This window comes from Notamacropus eugenii, chromosome 4 (assembly GCF_028372415.1).
Source record: "Notamacropus eugenii isolate mMacEug1 chromosome 4, mMacEug1.pri_v2, whole genome shotgun sequence".
Lineage (NCBI taxonomy): Eukaryota > Metazoa > Chordata > Mammalia > Diprotodontia > Macropodidae > Notamacropus > Notamacropus eugenii.
The window spans coordinates 184977662-184999979 of NC_092875.1; the positions used below are offsets into that span (position 1 = coordinate 184977662).

At 36.7% G+C, this 22318-nt stretch overlaps 1 protein-coding gene across 13 annotated transcripts in view; it reads left to right on the plus strand.

Moving 5' to 3' along the window:
- The window catches only part of PHACTR1 (phosphatase and actin regulator 1), a 668125-nt gene that overhangs the window by 486655 nt on the left and 159152 nt on the right, over nt 1–22318 (plus strand). For all 13 annotated transcript variants that reach the window (XM_072603838.1, XM_072603846.1, XM_072603839.1 and 10 more), the window contains one exon: nt 14586–14666. In XM_072603838.1, coding sequence (XP_072459939.1) covers nt 14586–14666 — 81 coding nt within the window. The remainder of the gene's footprint in view (nt 1–14585; nt 14667–22318) is intronic.

The following is a 22318-nucleotide window of genomic DNA, read 5'->3' on the forward strand; positions in this document are numbered from 1 at the left end:
TTATAAATGTATAGTTGGCCCCTGTCATTAGTTCTGGATCATAGGGTTAAGGAGATGAGAAGGGGGCAGGGGCTGGCTATAAATGGGAAGAGAATCAATTGATCCTGCCATCTCATGATGACTCATAAGTGTCCATGTAAGCTCAATGGCATCAACTTCTACAGGTTATTGCTCCAAACAGTAAGGGTATAAGGACATAGAAAGTGGATGTAGAAGAAGACAGAAAGTTCTAAACAGGCATCTGGGCCAGCAAATAACTGTTGTTCAAGAGTAAACACTCACCAGTCTTAAAGTCTCGTCCCAAAATGGAGCAAGTACTTAGACCCTGATCTCTGTGTTCCCATCACCTTTTGCAACTCTCATCTTTCCGTCCAAGAGCTCAACTAGATGGGGGTCCTCTTCATTGCAAGCCATGAATGCCTCTGGATCCTTAAGGCTTTCTGATAGTTCTGAAACCCTAAAGGAAGCAAATGAGAATTGTTGAGCACTTTCTCAGGTCCTCTTTCTATGTTCCAAATTGGAATTCCTTTTCTGTTACTTCTCATTTGGTTTTCCTCATGATCACAGTCTCTGTTCCATTCTTCTGATCCCAGAGTTGTTTGTTTGTTTACTTAATGTGACATCATTTCATAAAGTTCTTTCCCAATTTCTTTGTCTTACTGGTAGCTGTCCATCTTAATTTCTTTGCAGTATTCTGTTATGTTAGCGTTCACCCTGGAGGACTGGTTCTGTAGACCTCCTAGACCATGTCTCAAGTTGAGTTTTCATTGACTGTTGTGGAAACTGAGGACCATGTGTTGTCAAATCAGCACATGGTCATTTGACATTACCAAAGATACTTCCCAACTTTCCCATTTTATACAAGAAGGTTCCCATCACTGATGTGTGCCAGTGATCACCAGTTTTCCTTTCTTTCCAGGTATCCTGGGGTGTTGTTGTTGTCATTTGTTCTTCCTTCTCAAAGAAGACCAATGATATCAGGAGAGTGATGTCTTGACTTGCAAGTGAATCAGATCTGAGGCAGAGCTGTGCAAAGTCACCAGCCTCATTCTTTCCTCCAAGTTCATCTAAGTCCATGGCAAAATATAGGTCAAGACAACTAGAGGTGACCTCAGATGCAGTTGTAGACCTTGGCTTTTCTAAGCTAAGGTTTTTCCCAGATCTCAATTTATTTAAGGCAACACCCATTCAGCGATTTAAGAATAGGTAAGAAATGAGACAAAAGATGACCTAGTTTGACTGCTCAAAAAAAAAATATATCAGTCGAACTGGGAGGGAAAGATTGTTAGGGTTTTTGTCTAGAACATAAACAATTGCTATTTACATTCACTCCAAGCCATCAAAACCCAAACAATGACCAAGTAGGTTTGGGCTGGGACCATTCGTTAGTGAAAGCCAAAATGTTTTGGGTTTAAGGCAAGGTCAAGAAGCTCCATCTGAATCGCAATGGGCTCCATCAAAGCCTGGTTTTCCAGTACTTTATTTCAAGAAATCATAAATGAAACTACGTAAATGAAATTCTTGGTGTAGCGATTGGTACAAAGGCATGGTATTATCTGTTGCCTTGCTCCCCCATCTGTGCTTTGAGACTTCTGATCATTGTAATTGGTTGAAAATGCATAAAAGGGAGAAAAGGAAAACAAAGGGGGGAATCTGATTTACACACGTGATTTTCTTTACAAATTTTCTAGTCCATTTTCATGGCTTTAATTGAGGTCTGTGAAAAATTTTCTTTAAGTATCCTAGACTCTATGACTCCATGGGGGCTTCATGGAACATGGAGGGGGAGGAAAAAGGACAAAGATGCCTTTAAGTTTGTTTGTGGCCTTAATTTCCAATGACACAATTCTCCCAAACCTCTAGACACTCAAGCATGTTATCTCTATAGTTGTAGTAAACAAGTTAACTTGTTTGCAACAGTATTTTTGTTTTGAATCTGATCTTTTGTTCAGTACTTCATATATTAAAGTGTCTTCCATCTAGGCACCTGCAGAGGGCAAGAGAAGACCCTAACATCTATCCCTATTTTATGAAGACCAAAGTTCAATAATATCAATGAATTGTCTTGAAATTCACAGAACTAGAACCAGATCCTATGTCTCCTTACTCCTAGTGAATTGTTCTTTCTATTGCCCCATATCTGCCTCACCCCTCCTGCTCCAGCACCCAGTTTCTTTGTATTTCAACAGGACTAATCTAGTGTTCTGGAGAAACATGCAAGCTTATATCTGCACTTTCTTTACTAAAATAAAGGCATAAGGCTCTTCTACCTACCAGGAAATGGGAAGTGGATGGATTACACAGAGCTAGGTAGAATTTTATATATCTATTTCATGGGTCCTTTAGGCAGCACACTTCCTCTCAAACAATCGATAATAATTAGATGTCCAGAGTGAAATACAGCACATCATTATGTTTCCCGCATCTAGCAAGAGAAACCCACTTAACTAGTCCCAAATCAATGGATTTTCTTCTATATTCCTGTAGGGAATGTTGGTTATTGTCCTAAACAACAGAGAATGTGGTCGAAATGTGAATCATAGTTCTGAGCACAATTATAAAAAAAACTAGACATACTCTCCAGCAAATAAGAGAAACAAACCCCAAAACACTGAACTTTTCAAAGTATAGCATCCTTTATTGTTCCAGAGGCATCTTGGCACCTTCAATGAAAATTTCCTAATAATGTGAAGATAAGGTGGTGGCTAGAACTTGTCAATTCCCTTCCATTTCTTTTGTTTCAGTAAGCATATGCCGTGATGTTTCCATAAGAAGGGGGTCAATATGACAAAAAAGATATGCTTCATCGTGGATTTCTGTAGAGAACCACTACTCAAAACTGAATATGAAATCACATTGATATAGAAACCTATTAGTCTGAATATATTTGTAGTGCTATCCCTACATTTAAGGACATCTGCCATCCCTAATCTAAGGACATCTACCCTTCCAGTCGAATTAACTTGGAGAAATCATATGAGTCACTAATTCTTTGCTGATAGAGGATCTCTGAGAACACAGTTGTTCTATGCTCATTATTAAATGTTGAGAAACCAAAGGCTTTTTGGTTTGTTTGTTCTGGGGTTTTCTTTGGGGGGAGGAGGTCCAAGTCTGTGATTTCATGAATGTAGAAATATTTGTCTACCAATGAAAATTAACAATTATTAAACTATTAAATTAATTAAAAATTAATAATTAGTTCATCAGCAACTTTTAGAGTTATTTGGGCATAAGGAGGTTAAATGATTTGCCTGTGGTCACAAAGAAGCAGGACTTGAATCCAGATCTTCCTGATTGCTAGGCTTAGCCCACTGTCTACTACACCATGTTGTTTCACAAGGATCCAAGATACCATTCAAAATAGAAATCTGTACCGAAGTTCTAACCTGATTTAGGATTAGTGGAAAATAGTCAGAAGTAAGCCTTAGAGTCTTGATAAAATCCTTGCAGAGCATTGCTGGTTTAGCCTAGGACTCCACATGAAACAGTGGGTGGATGTGGATTGATAAGAGGAAGGAGACAGCCCCATGACGTTCAATGGGTCCTAATAGCTAGATCACCTCCTGTCACTGACAAATACGTGACACCTTGAAACCCTCCCAATGGACAGGCCTAAATTGTTGCTTTTATAAGGATTTTTGAGGATTTCAGAAAAGCCTGGAAAGACTTACATGAACTGATGCAAAGTGAAGTGAGTAGAACAAGGAAAACATATACGGTAACAGTAACAATCAACTGTGAGACTTAGCTTTTCTCAGCAATACAATTATCCAAGACAATTCCAAAAGACTCATGATAAATGCTCTCTACACCCAGAGAAAAAATTGATGGAATCTGAATGCAGATTAAAACACAGTATTTTCATTGGTGGGCAGGTGTCAGTTTGTATTTTTTTCCATCTATTCTGTTTGCACATGTATAGTCAATATCAGATTATTTGCCATCTTGGGGAAGGGAAATGGAAGGGAAGAAGGGAGAAAAATTGCTTGTTCAATTTCTTTTTCTAAAATGCATTTATTTAAATATTTTACTTCTCCTAGTAATCTGGGCAATTAATATTTTTGTAAATACTCTTCCATTTCACTTAGATTGATAGATTTGTTGGCATAGAGTTGGGCAAAATAACTCCTAATTATTGCTTTAATTTCCTCTTCATTTTTGGTAATGAATTTGCCATTTTCATTTTTGATAATGATAATTTTGTTTTCTTCTTTCTTTTTTTTAAATCAAATTAACCTGAAGTTTATTTCATTGGATTTTTTTCATAAAACCAGCTCTTAATTTTATTCAGTAGTTTTCTTGCTTTCAATTTTATTAATCTCTCCTTTGATTTTCATAATTCTAAATTTGGTGTTTAATTAGGAATTTTTAATTTGTTTTTTTCTAGCTTTTTTAGTTCCATGCCCAATCTATTGATCTGCTCTTTTTCTATTTTATTGATGCAAGCATTTAGAGATATAAAACTTCCCCAAGTACTGCGGTGGCTGCATCACATAAATTTTAGAATGTTGTTTCATTATTGTCATTCTCTTTGATGAAATTATTGATTGTCATTTATGATTTGCTTTTTGACCTACTTATTCTTTAGGATTAGAATGTTTCCAATTAATTTTAATCTATTTTCCCATGACCTTTTATTGCATATATTTTTTAGTGCATCACTATCCCAAAAGTATTCATTAAATATTTCTGCCTTTTTCCATCTGACTGTAAGATTTTTATGCTCTAATACAGTCAATTTTTGAGTGGGTGCCATGTACTACTGAGAAAAAGGTATATTCCTTTTTATCACTATTCAGTTTTCTCCAGTAGGCTATCACATCTAACTTTTCTAAAATTCTATTTGCCTCCTTAATTCCTTTCTTATAGTTTGTGGTTGGATTTATCTAGTTCTGAGAGGGAGAGGTTGAGGTCCCTCAAAAATATAATTTAACTGTCTATTTCTTCCTGTAACTTGCTTAACTTCAGGGAGAAAAATTTGGAACTCAAATTTTTTCAAAAAATGAATGCTGAAAATTGTTTTTACATATAATTGGAAAAAAATACTTTTTTTAAAAAAGACTCTAGAAAGGGAAAAAATAAATAAGAGTTATTATAGGAAAACCTTGTTAACTAGAGCCTCTTTATCATTTTATTGAATGGTGATGATAGTGATCTCCATCATGTATATTTAATATATAAGATCATTGGATTTAAAAGTGGAAATCCAACTCTCTCATTTTGTTCATTTTATTTTTTTAAATGTCTCATTGATTTTTTGCTTAATCATTCCTGAATCAATATCTATCCTTCCCCATGCCCCTGAATTTAATCATTCTTTATAATAAGTGAAAATATCTTGGTAAAAACAAGCAAATGTACTTGCCATATCTCATAATGTATGCAATATTCTGTTCCCTTTATTCTCTGCCCTTCTTTCAGAATCAAAACTGGTTATCACAACTTGACTCAGACTTTGACTTCATTTACTCTAGTCATTTATATTGGCTTATTTCATTCTGCATCACTTCGTGCAAAACTTCTCAAACTTCTTTGAGTTCGTCATATTTGTAATATCTAACTGCATAATAGGGGCAACAAAGTGATACAAATGATTGAGTGCCAGCCCTGGAGTCAGAAGAACCTGAATTCAGACCCAGCCTCCAATACATACTAGTTGTATGACCCTTGGCAAGTCACTTCACCTTGTTTGCTTCAGTTTCCTCATCTGTAAAATGAGAAGGAAATGGCAGGCCACTCCAGTATCTGTCCAAAAAAAAAAAGACACCAAAATACTCAATAATGTCACAAAGAGTCAGACACAACTGCTCACCTAAACAACAAACCACATAATAACATTCCATCACATTCATATGTTGGAGTTTGTTCAACAATTTCCAAATCAATGAACTTCCACACTATTTCCAGTTACCACTACAAAAAAAAGTGCTGCTATGAATAGTCTAGCACATATATTGAACTTTCTTCTTGTCTTTGACCCCCTTAAAATCTCTTCATTTTACAGATGAGGAAACTGGGCATTGGGGAAGTTGGGTGACCTTTCAAATTAATTCATCCAGAAAACAGGAGATCTCTATCCTGTGATTCATATATACTAAGAAGCTTCTCACTTGAATTCCAAATATTAGAAATAACTTTTAAGCAGCAGAATGTTCACTGATGTATCTTGTCTAAAGCCAGTGAAATACAGCTATAAATATGAGAACACTGTATTTTAGGTGTAATTTTTGAGCTATAGTCCAGACTGTAAACAATAGCACCAGTTGTGTTCTTGCTGTTATTGAATTATTTGTTTTTACTGAGTAAAAGAGCAGCTCCTATGCTATGGGCAGCTTTTCTTGTGATAAGAGACACAGGTACTCTCTCCTGAATGAAATTAGCTTCCTCTTGTTTGAAAAGGTTTTTGTGGTTTCCCCCTTTCTTTCCAGTGCATTGAGAATATATACTGATTCAACCTTGAAAAGTAAAACTGACCAATTTTCCAGCCTGTTCACTTAAGCAAGCCTTCTGTTCTAATTCCCAAATGGCCCCTAACTACAAAAATCTCTGGAATTCTCTCTGGAATGGCTGCTTATTTCCTTTTGCTATTCATGCCCTGTGTAAGACCTTCCTTGTTTATAGCTGCTCAATATTTCATCAAATATCCCAGATCTTCATGGGGCTGTCTGGTGTCTTCCAAGTTAGGTAGAAATCAAAATGTCAATAACACATATAAATCTCATTTTCTGGGTCACATGACAGTAGGCTTTGGTCTTTTTCTGATATTGATCCAGGAAACTGGACTTTAAACAGCAGGAAAAAAATATGTACACACATACATTATAATGTATGTGAGTATATATATATATATATATATATATATATATATATATATATATATGTGTGTGTGTGTGTGTGTGTGTGTGTGTGCATATATGTATGTGTGTGTGCATGTGTGTATATATGTGCATATATGTATATCTTTAGGAAATGGCATTTTGAAGTAAGGGTATCATTTAAAATTTACAATGTGTTTTCCCTTTGCATTTTTTGTCCCTCTTTCCTTCTTCCAATACACTGTAGAAGAGAAGAAGAAGGAATAAATGCTTATGTAGCACATACTATGTGCCAGGCACTCTGCTAAGTACTTCACAAATATTATCTATTATGACCCCCTCAACAACCCTAAAAGGGAGGTGTTATTATTCTCCTTGTTTCGCAGTTGAGGAAAACTGAAGCAGACCCAGATTAAGAGACTTGACCAAGGTCACACAGCTGGTAATTGAGGATGTATTTAAACTTAGGTCTTCCTGATTCAAGGCTAGGTACTTTATCCACGCTAACACCAGCTGGGTCTAGTATTTGTATGGTATTCTTGTAAGCTATGGGCAGCTACATGGCTCAGTGGATAAAGCGCTTAACTTGAATTGAGTTCAAATCCAGCCTCAGACACTCACTAATTGTGTGACCCTGGGAAAGTCACTTCATTCTGTTTGTCTTAGTTTTCTCAACTGTAAAATGAGAAGGAAATGGTGAATCACTCAGCACCTTTGCCAAGAAAATCCCAAATGAGTTCATGAAGAGTCAGACATAACTGAAAAATAACTGAACAGCAACACCCAGGGAAAGGTAATGTTTTATAATGAAAAGAGCACTAGACTTGGAGTCTGGATTTGAATCCTACCTCTAAAGTTTAATAACTCTTTTACCACCTATGTTATAAAATATTTGACAGAAAGCCACTATTTAAACTTAAATCTCTAATATGAATCAAATATATTATTACTTCTAGTAGGACCATATAACCAATTCAGGTGCCTGTAAATCTCATTCTATAGGCATGCAAATATCTATATTTCTCAGTTAAAAAAATTATGTCATTAAAATGATTCTTTATCCAATGTTAATGTACAATAAATTCAAAGACCAGCATATATTATATATGTGTATGTGTTTAGGTTTATGTATGTACATATGATGTAATCTGTTATTTAGATTTTTTTCCTAACTGCATGACCCTTGAAATAGAATCAGTTTTTTTAAGATCAGCTTATCTTGATTTAGATGTTTTTTTTCTGGATGACCCTTGAGATGGTGTGTTTCATGCTTTGCTGACGGTTTATTTATCTGTGTTGATATTACAGTCTGTTCTACAAATTGCCTTCAGCAGGCTGGAAATTTAGTTCTTTCCTGATGAGAGAGGTTTGGGGTTGTTTTTTTAATACTGCACGCCTACCATCTGGTCTATCAAATTTCTAATTTCTCTACTGTGGTTCCTCTGGTTAATTATTTTTCAAAGTTGTTCAAGTACCTTTATTTGGGGTTGCTTTTATTTGGGAGGTTATAAATCATGACTCTTACTTTAGTGTGAGCCTCTCCTCTTCAATTTGCAGTGTTTTGATTAGCTGTCTTAATTTTGTTCTAAGGGAGCCAATTTAATTTCATTTTCTTTTTGACACATTTCATTGTCCTTTAGTGGACATCTGTTCATACAATGGTCATCATGTTCCATATGATTCTGGGTATTATTTTTCAAAGTATAATATTAAAGTAATGCTTGCATTTTAGAATGATTTTCAGCCTTAAAATATATATATATATATGGAAAGTTCTTTTTAGCCTCCTTATCTGTTACACACATTTCTCTTCCCACATGCCAGATTGCCAGAACCAACTCCACCCTCTCTCTCAACATCAAATCACTATCATTTCCCCCTCACTCCCAGAGTGGGTAGAAGAACTTCTTTTCCTATTTAGACAGTTGGTTTCAGCTTCTCTCCTTTTCAATAGGTGCCAAATACATTGCTTTTCCCTTTTTACCTCCCCCCCCCCTTCCCCTAGACTCTTCTTTTCTTCTACCTTGTTAGACTGTGAGCTCCTTGAGAGCAGGGATTATTATTTTTTACCTTGTTTCTATCTCCATACCCAGTCCCTGATATGTAGTAGACATTTTACAAATTTGTTGACTTGATATTTTTCTCTTCAGTTTTTTCTCCTCCTCAATTTAATTAAATAAGCATCTATTAAGTTCTATATACCAAAAAAAAAAAAAATGCCAGAAACTAGACCTCATTCCCAAAGTCCTAGGACAGCAAATATTCTTCAGGATGGACAGGAAGATTACCATTGTTTTGCCTGGGCAGGATGGTAACCATCATAGTTTATTTCTTCCCCATCCCAAGTCTTCCTCCCCCTTTATTTTGTGTTTAAAAAAACAAACTAATATTCCTTTAAAATATTCCGAAGTAGGTGACTTAGATTCTCTTTTTTTGCCGCTGGTTTATGTCCATCCTCAGGGCAGTGGTGATGTTGACTTGGAAGCTACAATAATTAGCTATTTTGTAATTTTATAAGTGGCTCTGAAAATAGTATCACAAGATAAGAATTGTGTGTGAATTATTTGAAATGAGAAGTGTGAACTACCTTAGATGGAAAGCGATGTTAAAGACATTAAACTGGGAAAGGAACATATTGTATGTTAGATAATTGAAGCAAGATCAAAAAGAACTCAAGAGACTAGAACAATAGGTCAAATTAAATAATAAAGTGAAAATTAGCTACGAATGAGTAGAAAGAAGGAGGAGGGAGAGAGAGGAGAAAGTCACTGGGAATAATAACTGCATATTGGTGATCTTGGGAAGGGCAATTTTATTTCAGTAGTGGGATTGGCAGTCAGATTGTGACAACTTGGGTAGTGAATAAGTTTTGAAATACTAGAGACAGTAAGGATAAACAATTCCTTCTAGGAGTTTGGCAGTGAAAGGAGAGATATAAGCTGACAGCCTGAGTGAATGGTAAGTTTACCTGAACATTTTGAAAGAAATCTTTTAAGAAGTCTGAACATGTCTGTAGGTTAAGGAGTCAGTAGATAGGAAGAGATTGAAAATGGCCAAGAGAGAAAGAGTGATTGACAGGGCAAACTTCTCCAGGAAACAGGAGAAGATGGGGTAGACAGTTTTGGCAAGGAGAGACAACAGTAAAAAATAGTGACCCGTCTTAAAGGTTTGAGGGCCAAGGAGTAACATGCCCAGATATATACGTGACCAAGATTAGTCTGGTACCATGATGAAAGGTGGATTGAAGGGGAAAGAGTGAAGGTAAGAAGGCCTACTTAGAAACTATTTTCTGATAGAAAGTTCAAATAGGTGGGAATAAGGATGGGGACAGGAGAACAGTGACTACAGAGAGGCCCCAACATGTGTTCTATCTGGTTTCTTGCTGTAGAAACTAGTTTTCCTACATTTCAGCCTTCATCTGTCAATCTCTATTACTACCACGTGACTTCAGCAGGCCCCTGGTCCTCTACGTTAGTGTCTCATCATTGTACTGCATGTCATGTGGACCAATTCCCTCAATACACATATGTAAGCACAACTGCTATGGGGGCAAAAGCCAGACTCTCTTGGTCACTGGGATGCCTGCCCTCCTTGGCAGACGAGGCTCTTTGCCACTGCCATTAGCACCCCCACACTACTCAGTGGCATTCATTCAGTTTAAAGAAATTTTAGGTGTATCTCCAAGGAGCAGAGGGTACAGAGAAAAAAATATTTTAGCTTAAATGAATGCAAGTTTTCCCATAAAAATATGATACCAGGCTTAAATTTTATGATTTAAAAGTAAACACTCAACAACAAGAAAAAGCTTAGAGATCATTATTTATACATGAGGAAACAAATCTATGAAGTTAAGTGACTTGTCTGAGGTCACACTAGCTAATAACGCTTGGAACCTATCTAGTCAACAAACATTTTCTAAATGCTTACTTTGTGCCAGGCGTTATACTACATGTTGGGGTAAAAAGGCAAAAAAATAGTACCAGACCTCTAGATATTCTAATTGGGTGATATTCTAATAGGGGGGACAATATGTAAATAACTAGTTAGTTACATATAAAATATATTCAAAGTAGGTCTTCTAATTGCTAGGATAATGCTGTGATATAGATTCAGAGTTAGGATATTACTACCTTTTACCATCCTTATTACCATCTATTTGAACTAATTGTAAGAAAATAGCTTTTTTTTAAATTAATTTATTTTTGGTTTTCAACAGACGCTTCCACAAGATTTTGAGTTCCAAATTTTATCCCCATCTCTCTCCTCCACCCACTCCAAGACAGCATGCATTCTGATTAACACTTCCCCCTATCTGCCCTCCCTTCAGTCACTCCCCTTTCTTCTCTTATCCCCATCCTCTCTATTTTCTGGTAGGGCCAGATAGATTTCTACACCTATTGCCTGTATTTTTTATTTCCCAGTTGTATGTAAAAATAATTTTTAACATTCATTTTTAAAACTTTAAGTTCCAACTTCTCTCCCTTCCCCCCTTTCCTCCCATCCCCACTGAGAAGACAAGCAATTCAATATAAATTATACATATGTAGTTATGCAAAAGACTCCATAAAAGTCATGTTGTGAAAGACTAACTACATTTCCTTCCATCCTATGCTGCCCCCTCATTTATTCTATTCTCTCTTTTGTCCCTATCCCTCCTCAAAAGTGTTTACTTCTCATTGTCCCCTCCTCCCATTTGCCCTCCCTTCTGTTTTCCCCCCCACCCCTCCCAGATTATCCCCTTCATCCTACTTTCCTGTAGGGTAAGATAGATTTTCATACCAAATTGAGTATGCATGTTTTTCCCAAGCCAAATGTGATAAGAGTAAGGTTCACTCTTTCCTTCTCACCTCTCCCCCTTCCCCTCCACTGAAAAACCTTTCTCTTGCCTCTTTTATGTGAGATAATTTGCTCATTCTATTTTTCCCATTTTCCTCCCTGTATATTCCTCTCTCACCCCTTAATTTTATGTTTTTAGATATCATCTCTACCTATTCAATTCATCCTGTGCCCTCTGCCTATATGTATTTAATCCCTCCAACTGCCCTAAGAAAAGTCTCAAGAGTTACAAATATGATCTTTCCATGTAAGAATGTAAACAATTCAACTTTAGTAAGTCCCTTATGATTTCCCTTTCCTGTTTACCTTTTCATGCTTCTCTTGATTCTTGTGCCTGAAAATCAAATTTTCTATTCAGCTCTGGTCTTTTCAACAAGAACGTTTGGAAGTCCTCTATTTCACTGAAGTTCCATTTTTTTTCTCCTGAAGTATTACACTCAGTTTTGTTGGGTAGGTGATTCTTGGTTTTCATCCTAGCTCCTTTGACTTCTGAAATATCATATTCCAAGCCCTTTGATCCCTTAATGTAGAAGCTGCTAGATATTGTGTTATCCTAATTGTGTTTCCACAGTACTCAAATTTTTCCTTCATGGTTGCTTGCAATCTTTTCTCCTTGACCTGGGAGCTCTGGAATTTGGCTACAATATTCCTAGGAGTTTTCCTTTTGGGATCTCTTTCAGGAGGTAATCAGTGAATTCTTTCTATTTCTATTTTACCCTCTAGTTCTAGAATATCAGGGCAGTTTTCCTTGATAATTTTCTTGAAAGATGATGTGTAGACTCTTTTTTTGATCATGGCTTTCAGATAGTCCAATAATTTTTAAATTGTCTCTCCTGGATCTATTTTCTAGGTCATTGATTTTCCAATGAGATATTTCATGTTGTCTGCTATTTTTTCATTCCTTTGGTTTTGTTTTATAATTTCTTGATTTTTCATAAAGTCATTAGCTTCCATCTGCTCCATTCTAATCTAAGGAATTATTTTCTTAAGAGAGCTTTTGGATCTCCTTTTCCTTCTCTCCAATTCTGCTTTTTAAGCACTCTTCTCCTCATAGGCTTTTTGGATCTCTTTTGCCATTTGGTTAGTCTATTTTTTAAAGTCTTATTTTCTTCAGCATTTTTTGGGTCTCCTTTAGCAAGCAGTTGACTCATTTTTCATGATTTTCTGCATCACTCTAATTTCTCTTCCCAATTTTTCTCTACTTCTCTTACTTGATTTTCAAAATCCTTTTTGAGCTCTTCCATGGCCTGAGACCAATTCATATTTTACTTGGAGGCTTTGGATGCAGGAGCTTTGGCTTTGTTGTCATCTTCTGCTTTGGTCTTCCTTATCACCAAAGTGAGATTCTGTAGTCTGATTCTTTTTCCAGTTTTTGTTCATTTTTCCAGCTATTTACTTGACAGGTAGTTCTCTGCTTCCAGTGGGGGTTGGGGGGAACTGCTAGCTGCTCAATCCCTCCACCATCTGTGGGCCTAGAGCTCCAGAAATGGTTGCTGCTGCTGCCACTTCCCCTGCTGCTGCTACCATGGGCTCCTCCTCAGAGTGCTCCTCCATCCTCTCTGACACCCTGGGGCTGGGGCCTCACCACTCTACTCTCTTACACAGGTCCCACAGGTTTTTTCCACTGACCTTCCAATTTGTCTTCAGCATTTTGGAGTTTTGAAGTCTGGAAACTACCACAAGTGCCTGAGATTCAGTCCCCCCCAAGGCCTGCTCAGGTCCTGTCTGTGCTGGCATGGCCCACCTTGGACTGGACTCTGCTCCCAGCAACCTTCCAGGGTGTCTTGGGCTGAAGATTTGCTTCACTCCATTATTCTGTGGGTTCTGCAGCTCCAAAATTTGTTTAGAGTCATTTTTACAGGTATTTAGCTGGGTTTGTGGGGAGAGTTCTATCAAGTCCATGCTGTTACTCTGCCATCTTGACTCTGCCTCCCAAGAAAATAGCTTTTAAGTAGGTCTTTTTATATTTACTCTTTCTTTTTTCCATCTTGTTTCTAAATAGGTCATTTTCCTTTGTCATTTTAAGTCACTTTTGTTAAAGGCTAACTGCTTTTTAAAAACTTGTGGGGCAACTAGGTAATGCAGTGGGTATAGCACCAAAGTCAGGAGGACCTGAGTTCAAATTTGACCTCAGAGAATAACTAACTGTGTGACCCTATGCAGATCACTTAACCCTGATTGCCTCAAAAAAAAAAAAAGTTGTTAAGTAACTAAGACTAAGAAAAAAAGTTAACCAAAATGCCTATCACATTCAGCACTCTAAGCCCCTTCTGGCAGTGGCTAGCACAGTTTTCTTTATTCCACAGTTTAAAACATGGCCTCAGGGCTTCCTTTCAGGCTGTCCCCCTGCTTTTTGGCCATGCTTTGCCCTTCTTTCTTGTTCCAAGCTTCACACTCCTAGGCTTTTTTTCCCACTTGAATTCATCTCTGTTATTCCTACTGTTCCAAGGGGAACATCTCTCCCTACCTGACCCCTACTCACAAGCTCCCTTGAATTTCTGGCTCTGGTGAGTGATGGTGAAAGCTTTTTATGATGGCATGCAGTTCATTCCACACCCAGTTGCTCTGAAGATGAGTCAAATAGTAGGAGAGCTACAGGTGGGACAGTCCATGGGCCTGTGTTCCTCTACCCGTTCCTGCTACCCTTGGACTTCACTCCTGACCCACTAAAGTAGAAACAAAGGAGTTGACACTTCCACATCAATTTTCAAACTATGGGGGAGGGGGTGGCAGGGGAGAAGGAAGCATGGACTAAGTGAGAAATAATGCATATGTACTAGAGGTTTCAAAGGAAAACACCATCTGTGAAGAGATATCATGAGCAGGAGCAATGAGTAATGAATTGACGTGCTGAACTTAGATTGTTAAAATGGGATCACTTTTCACAATGTGCTTGTGCCAATTCAAACCTGTTTCTCTGTCATTTCCTTATAGCCCTGGAAAGAAAAATATCAATGCGACAAAGCAGAGAGGAGCTCATAAAGCGAGGAGTCTTGAAGGAAATCTATGATAAAGGTAAGAGGAGTCAGTCTTATTTCCAACTAATAAATGGAGTCATGGCATGTGTGGAGTGTTTTCATGGAACCTCAGAGGTCACATGATCCACCTCACTCTTGAAACATGAATTCCTTCTATAACATTCTGATGATTAAACAGTCATCTGCCAATGACAGGGAGCTCACTTTTTTCTGAAACAATCCATACTATTTTTGGAGAGCTTAATTTTTAGAAAGTTTTTCCTTTTGTTAAGTCAAAAGGCAACATGGAGTAATAGATATTGAGCTAGTTTCAGAATTGTGAACACACGGTTTCACATCCCACCTCAGATACTTACTACTCAGTGTCTGACACATTGTAGGTACTTAATAAATTGATTAATTTCATGACCTTGGGCAAGTCACTCAACCTCTCTGTGCCTCAGTTTTCTCTTCTATAAAAAGGCCTCCAAAAGCTCTAAATCTAAGGTTCTATGAGTCATGATATTCCCTTTAACCACTTACATCCATTAGTTATCCAGGGCCAATCAAAACAAATTGAATCCCTTTTTCACATGCTGATGTCTCAAAGATATAAAGATAACAATTTTTTTCCAGAAAACTGTCTCCTTTTTTACACAGAGTAGTCAGTTTCTTTCAACCAGTCTTCCTATAACATGATTTCAGATGCCATATGGACCTTTTTCTTAGTAAGCTCTAGCCTATAAATGCTCTAAAGCATGTTGTATAGAATTCAACAGGAGTCCAAATGCAATCTGACCAGGAGAGAGCACAGTGGAACTATCTCACCTTGACTTCTCAAATGCTGTGAAAATTTATAAATTCAGGGTTGATAACGAAGCATCAATGTGGACTAGATAAGCAAAGTTTGGAGAGGCTTATTATCAGAAAGTTGGCCAAAGTGATGAATTTTTCTAGCCACAACAACTCATGGATGGTGCCTCTTGAGGCATGGAGAGGTTGTGATCTTTGTCAGTGGAAGCAGTTCCCATACTGATGACATCATGCATCTTTTGCCAGTCAGTTTCATTTGGTCAGGTTACTTTATATAAGAATTTACAGTGCTTAAATATTAATAAGATAGTAGAATAGAAAAATGGTTATTATTCATATGGATAAGAATTATACAAACTAATTAGGCCATAGTATATTTTGGGACTTAGAATATACTGATGGAACCCGTAAATGCTAGCCTGGAAGACCTTAGAGGATAGGAAGAATTAACACAGAATAAAGGAAATGGGGAAAATCTGGGGGCAATAATAGGGAATTCCAACCAAATTAGAATATGTATTAAGTATTTGGGATGCAAATATAATTCAAAATTAATATTTTAAAGAGGACCTCCTGAGGACCAATTAAAGAAAGTGGGGGTGTTTACTATGAAAAAGAGCAATCTGAATCTTAACAGTTGTCATGGGAATGGGGGATCTCCTTGACCACAGAGGGCTTGACTAGGAACAGTAAGTAAAGGTTCTAGAGAGGCTGCTACAGGTTCATTGTAAAGAAAAACTATCTAAAAATCAAAGGTCATCATCATCATCATGTTTGTCCTTCGTTGCCAAAGAAGACCATGCCATCAGAAATGATGACATAACTTGCATTTGACTTTGCTTTAAGTGAAGGAGGGCTGTGCAAGTCACCAGCCTCACTTCTCCTCCAGAGCCATCTGAATCCAGTGATCTGATATTCCTCAGGATGACTGGAGATAGCCCAGGATGCACTGGGAGACCTTGGGGCGTTACTGAAAGGTAGAATATGTTGTCTGGGCAATTAGTGGGTTTCCACTCAAAAATTTTAGTCAGAGTAAATTCCACTTGTTAGAAGTGCTGTTGAGATGATAATAGTTGAGATAGGTGTTGAGCTACTAGTCTCTTCCAACTTCTGAAATCTGTGATTCCGATATAGCTAACATGGAAATTGCTTCATGGCTCTCTTACGTTTTCTTAAATATAGGAATTTCTTAAGGACATTGTAAGTACTGATGGAGACCATATACTCATCTTATATGTAATGTATTCATTTTTACTAGAGAGAATAATAAGCTTCACCTGCTTTTATTTTTCAGTATCTAGTGGTAAAAGAAATGATTAGGCACTGCTGGGTTGAAATTCAATTGGTTTTGCTTTGGGGGAGATACGTTGGCACAAGCTTCCTGCAACAAATGTTAAAAATTTATAGCATCTGGAAATATCATTATAGATTAGATATTGGGTTGGGGGGCAATTCCTACATTTTAAGTATGAATAATTATGAAAGAGGGGAGAGAAAGGAGAAGAGAGGAGAGGAGAGGAGAGGAAAGAAGAGACAGAGACAGAGAGAGGAATATTTGACAATTACTTTGCCTAAAAGAAATACAAGTAAATGACAAAGTAGCAACTCCTTCAGTGATAGAATGAAATTACAGCTAAATGTAGATTGGAAATTTCCAACATTTTAAGGTAATTTCTTAAATTATTATAGACTATTGGGACTAAAAGAGATCTCAAGGGAAACTGAGTTTATCCCCTTACCTAGAGGCAGAACAGCACTGAAAACCACCTAAGCCTGAGGGGTGTTTATGTTGTTACTAAAAGCTCTCCCAAGAACAAATCATAATCTCATTGATTCATCCCAGCTCCCTGGGCTCTTATATCATCTTGGAGCCCTCTTTAAAAGTCTAACTTAAATCCCCCATCCTACTAGGCAATTTTTTTTCCTTCTTCTATCCTTAGAAGAGAGAAAGGACAACTAACTGTGTGTAATGATGTATAATGGCCCTTAATGTTCTTGAAGATGAGATAGTGTTTGTAAAGTGCTTTACCAACTGTAAAACGCCATACAAATTTAAACTATAATTATTTATTACCATCCTTGCTCTTATCCAGTTATATAACTGCTTTTCCCTTAACTTTTCTTTTTGCCAGCTTTAATAATTCACTCAGTTTATAGATTTAATAGGAGTAAACTAATTTAGTGGAAAAACTACCCTATAGAATATTTTAAAGAAATATAATTTTACTTACTCTTAAGTATATATAGTAAATAACACTAGGCTCCCTAAATGTTATATAGCACAGAACCTAATTGAATGAAAGCACAGAATTTCAAAATCAGAACAAGGTTTAGAAATCATCTAATCACTGAGAGATGAGGAAGCTGAGGCCCAGAGAATTCTATTCTTACACTGGCAGAATTAGGAGGAGGACCCAAGTATCTTGAGCCCTTGTGTTTTTACAACACCATCCTGATTCTGCCCCCAAAGTCCTGTTCTTAACTTAAAACAGGAGTTCTTAATGTTTTTTGACAGTATGGTGAAATCTAGGCACTTCTCAGAATAAATGTTGTGTTGCATACAAGCACAATAGAAGGAAATGATAATTTCAATAAAAGGTTAGTGAAAATAAAGAAGTATATTTTTCCCCTCTGTGTTCCTAGACCTCTCCATACACTCCCCGCATCCCCCTGAAATCTATTGATGGATCCCAGGTTAAGAACCTCTGCCTTTTTTTTGGGAATAATATTTTTCCCATTTACTTTTTAAAAGAATTATCATTCTCTTTTTAAAGTTTTGAGTTCCAAATTGTCTTGCTCCTTCCCTTCCTTATTTCTTCCCTGAGGCAGTAAGTAATTTGCTATGTTATACATGTACAATCATGTAAAACATATTTCCATATTAATCATGTTGTAAAAAAAAAAAAAGACAAAACACAAGACAAAAAATAAAGTGAAAAATAGTATGCTTTGATCTGTATTCATACTCCCTCAGATCTTTCTCTGGAGGTGAATTGCATTTTTCATCATGAGCCCTTGGGAATTGTCTTAGATGATTGTATTGCTGAGAATCGCTAAGTCATTCACAGCTGATCATCACACAATGTTGCTGTTACTGTGTACAATGTTCTCCTGGTTCTGCTCACTTCACTTAGTGTCATTTCATATAAGTCTTTCCAGGTTTTTCTGAAATCTGCCAGCTCATCATTTCTTATAGTACAATAGTATTCCATTACAATCATATACTATAATTTGTTCAGCCATTCTCAAAGTGATGGTTTTCCCCTCAGTTTCCAACTCTTTGCCACTACGAATAGAGCTGCTATACATATTTTTGTATAAACAGGACTTTTTCACTTTTTTCATATCTCTTTGAGATATATAACTACTAGTGGTATTGCTGGATCAAAGAGTATGTGAAATTTTATAGCCCTTTGAGCATAGTCCCATATTGCTTTCAAGAATGTTTAAATCAGTTCACAATTCCACCAACAGTGCATTAGTGTCCCAATTTTCCTGTATCCTCTCCAAGGTTTGTCATTTTCCTTTTCTGTCATATTAGTCAATCTGATAGGTATGAGGTGGTACCACAGAGTTTTAATTTGAATTTCCCTAATCAACAGTGATTTAGAGCATTTTTTTTGTATGACAATTAATCAATTTCTTCATCTGAAAACTGTCTGTTCATATCCTTTGACCATTTATTAATTGGGAAATGACTTGTATACTTACAAATTTGACTCAGTTCTCCATTTAAGAAATCTCTATTTAAGAAAAGGTCATATCCTTTGACCATTTATTAAGTGGGAAATGACTTGTATTCTTACAAATTTGACTCAGTTCTCTATTTAAGAAATGAGGTCTTTATCAGAGAAACTTGCTGTAAAAAAATTTTTTCCCCAACTATCTGCTTTCTTTCTAGTCTTGGTTGCATTGGCATTGTTTGTGCAGAATCTTTAATATAATCAAAATTATCCATTTTACATCTTGTAATGCTCTCTGTCTCTTATTTGGTCATAATTTCTTCCTTTATCCATAGCTATGACAGGTAAACTATTCCTTTCTCCCCTAATTTGTTTATGACATCACCTTTATGTCTAAATTATATAATTATTTTGACCTTAATTAAGCGTAGGTCTTTGAGTTTATCAAACACTAGATTACTACAGTCATTTGCCGCTGTCTATTGTGTATCCAATCTTTTCCACTGATCCACCACTCTATTTCTTAGCCAATATCAAATTGTTTCAATGTTTACTGCTTTATAATACAGTTTGAGATCTGGTATGACTAGGCCACTTTCATTCACATTTTTTCTTCACTAATTCCCTTGATATTCTTCACCTATTATTGTTCCAAATAAATTTTGTTATGATTTTTTCTAGCTCTATAAAATAATTTTTTTGGTAGTTTGATTGGTATGTCACTGAATAAGTAAATTAATTTAGGTAGAATTGTCATTTTTACTGTATTGGCTTGGTTTCCCTATGCAATTTATATGAATTATTATTGAATGAATTATATTAATCAAATTGACCAATAGCTTCTATTTTATTGGGGGTTTTTCCCCCATGGAACCAGCTTCTAGTTTTATTTATTCATTCAATGGTTTTCTTGCTTTTGATTTTATTAGCCTCTCCTTTGATTTTCAGGATTTCTAAGTAGGTATTTAACTGGAGATTTTAAATTTGATCTTTTTCTAGGTTTTTTAGCTGCATGCCTAATTCTTGATCTGTTCTTTTTCTATTTTATTGATATAAGGGTTCAGAGCTATAAATTTTCTCCTAAGTATTACTATTTTGACAGTATCCCATAATTTTTGATAATTGTCTCACTGTTGTCATTCTCTTTAATAAAATTATTAATTATTTCTATTATTTGTTCTTTGACCTACTCATTCTTTAGAATTAGATTATTTAGTGTTAAATTAATTTTAACCCATCTTTTCCTGGCCCTTTATTGAATGTAATTTTTATTGTCTTATGATTTGAAAAAGATGCATTTCATATTTGTGTTTTTCTGCATTTGGTTGTGAATTTTTTTATTCCTTAATACAGGGTTGACTTTTTAGTATGTACCATGTATTGCAAAGAAAAAGGCATATTCCTTTCTATTCCCATTCAGTTTTTCCAGAATTCTGTAATATCTAATGTTTCTAAAGTCTATTCATCTCCTTAACTTCTTTCTTGTTTATATTTTTGTTGTTGTTGGATTTGTCTACTTCTGAGAGGGAGAAGTTAAGGTCCCCTACTAGTGTAGCTGTTCATGATTTTTTTTGCATCACTCTCATTTCTCTTCCCAATTTTCCTCCACTTCTCTTACTTGATTTTCAGAATCCTTTTTGAGCTCTTCCATGGCCTGTGACTAATTCATAGTTTTCTTAGAGACTTTGGATACAGGAGCTTTGGCTTTGTTGTTGTCTTCTGACTGTATGTTTTGATTTTTCTTATGTCATCAATGACATAAGAAAATACCTCTTCTTGGAGAAAGTAAGAATCTATAGTCTGTTTCTTTTCCCCTTATTTGCTCATTTTCCCAGCCAATTACTTGACTTTTGAACTTTGTTAGGTGGTTGCCTCCAGAAGCTTCAGCAGTGGCTTCAGCTGCCCTGAGACTGGGACCTGGCTGAGGCTGGTGCTAGGACTGAGGCTGGAGCCAGACCATGCTCCCCTTTCAACCTGGTGACAGATCCTTCCCACTGTCCTTGGAAGCTATCTTGAGTGTTTGTGGGATGAGAAGTCTGGAATCCACAGCAGCTGCCAGCACTTCAGTCCCTTAAGACCTGTACCCACTCTGTCCATGCAAGCATGGTCCATGCAGGTCGATGCCAAACTTCACTCTGCTCCCAGCCTGGTGCAATAGACCCTTCCCATTGACCTTCCGTATTGTCTTGAACTGAAAATTTGCTTCAGTCTGTCATTTTGTGGCCTCTGCTGCTCTAGAATTTGTTTAGAGTCATTTTTTTCAGGGTTTTTGAGGGGTTTGGGGGGAGAACTGTAAGAGGTCTCTGCTTCTATGTGTTATTCCATCTTTGAACCAATTCTGATGAGATTAAGGTTCAAGTTTTGCCTACCACCACCACTCCATCTTTCCCTCCACTGTAATAGGTCTTTTGTAAATCTTCACATGAGGTTTTACCCCATTCCACCTCTCCCTTCTCAGTGCAGTGCTCTTTCTCACCCCTCAATTTTGTCAGGGAAAATGAGCAAATGGGTAAGTAATATTAGATATAGAGACAAGGATAAGTATCAGTATACCATGTACATGGGTAGCAGCAGCCAGTTGGTGTAGTGGATAGAGTACCAGGTCTGGAGTCAGGAAGACTCATCGTTCTGAGTTCATATCTGGCCTGAGGCACTTATTAGTTGTCTGACTCTAGGTAAGTCACTTAACCCAATATGCCTCAGTTCCTCATCTGTAAAATGAGCTGGAGGAGGAAATGACAAACCATTCTAGTGTCTTTGCCAAGAAAACCCCAAATGGGGTCACAAAGAGTTGGACGCAACCAAAAACAAGTGAACAACAACAAAAAAGATAATTTCTTGAACCAGCATAAGGATCAGAATAGAAATAAATGCAAAGCAATGGAATAGAACACACTTTTTTTCTTCTCAGGCTAACCCATTTTTATAATTCAAAGCCCAAGAAGATGAAATGATTTGCCCAGAGTCATAATCCTATTAAGTGGCAAAGTCCATACTAGAACTTGGGTATCTTGATTCCTAAACCTTTCCTAACGCTAAGTCCTTACACTTTCTACACTCCATAAAATGGTATTTCCTGTAGTTTCTACAGTATTAAGAACAGGGAAAGAAGATAAAATCAAACTCTCCTCCTCCTCCTTTTCTTCTTCTCTTCTTCTTCTTCTTCCTCCTCCTCCTCCTCCTCCTCCTCTTCCTCCTTCTCCTCCTCCTCCTC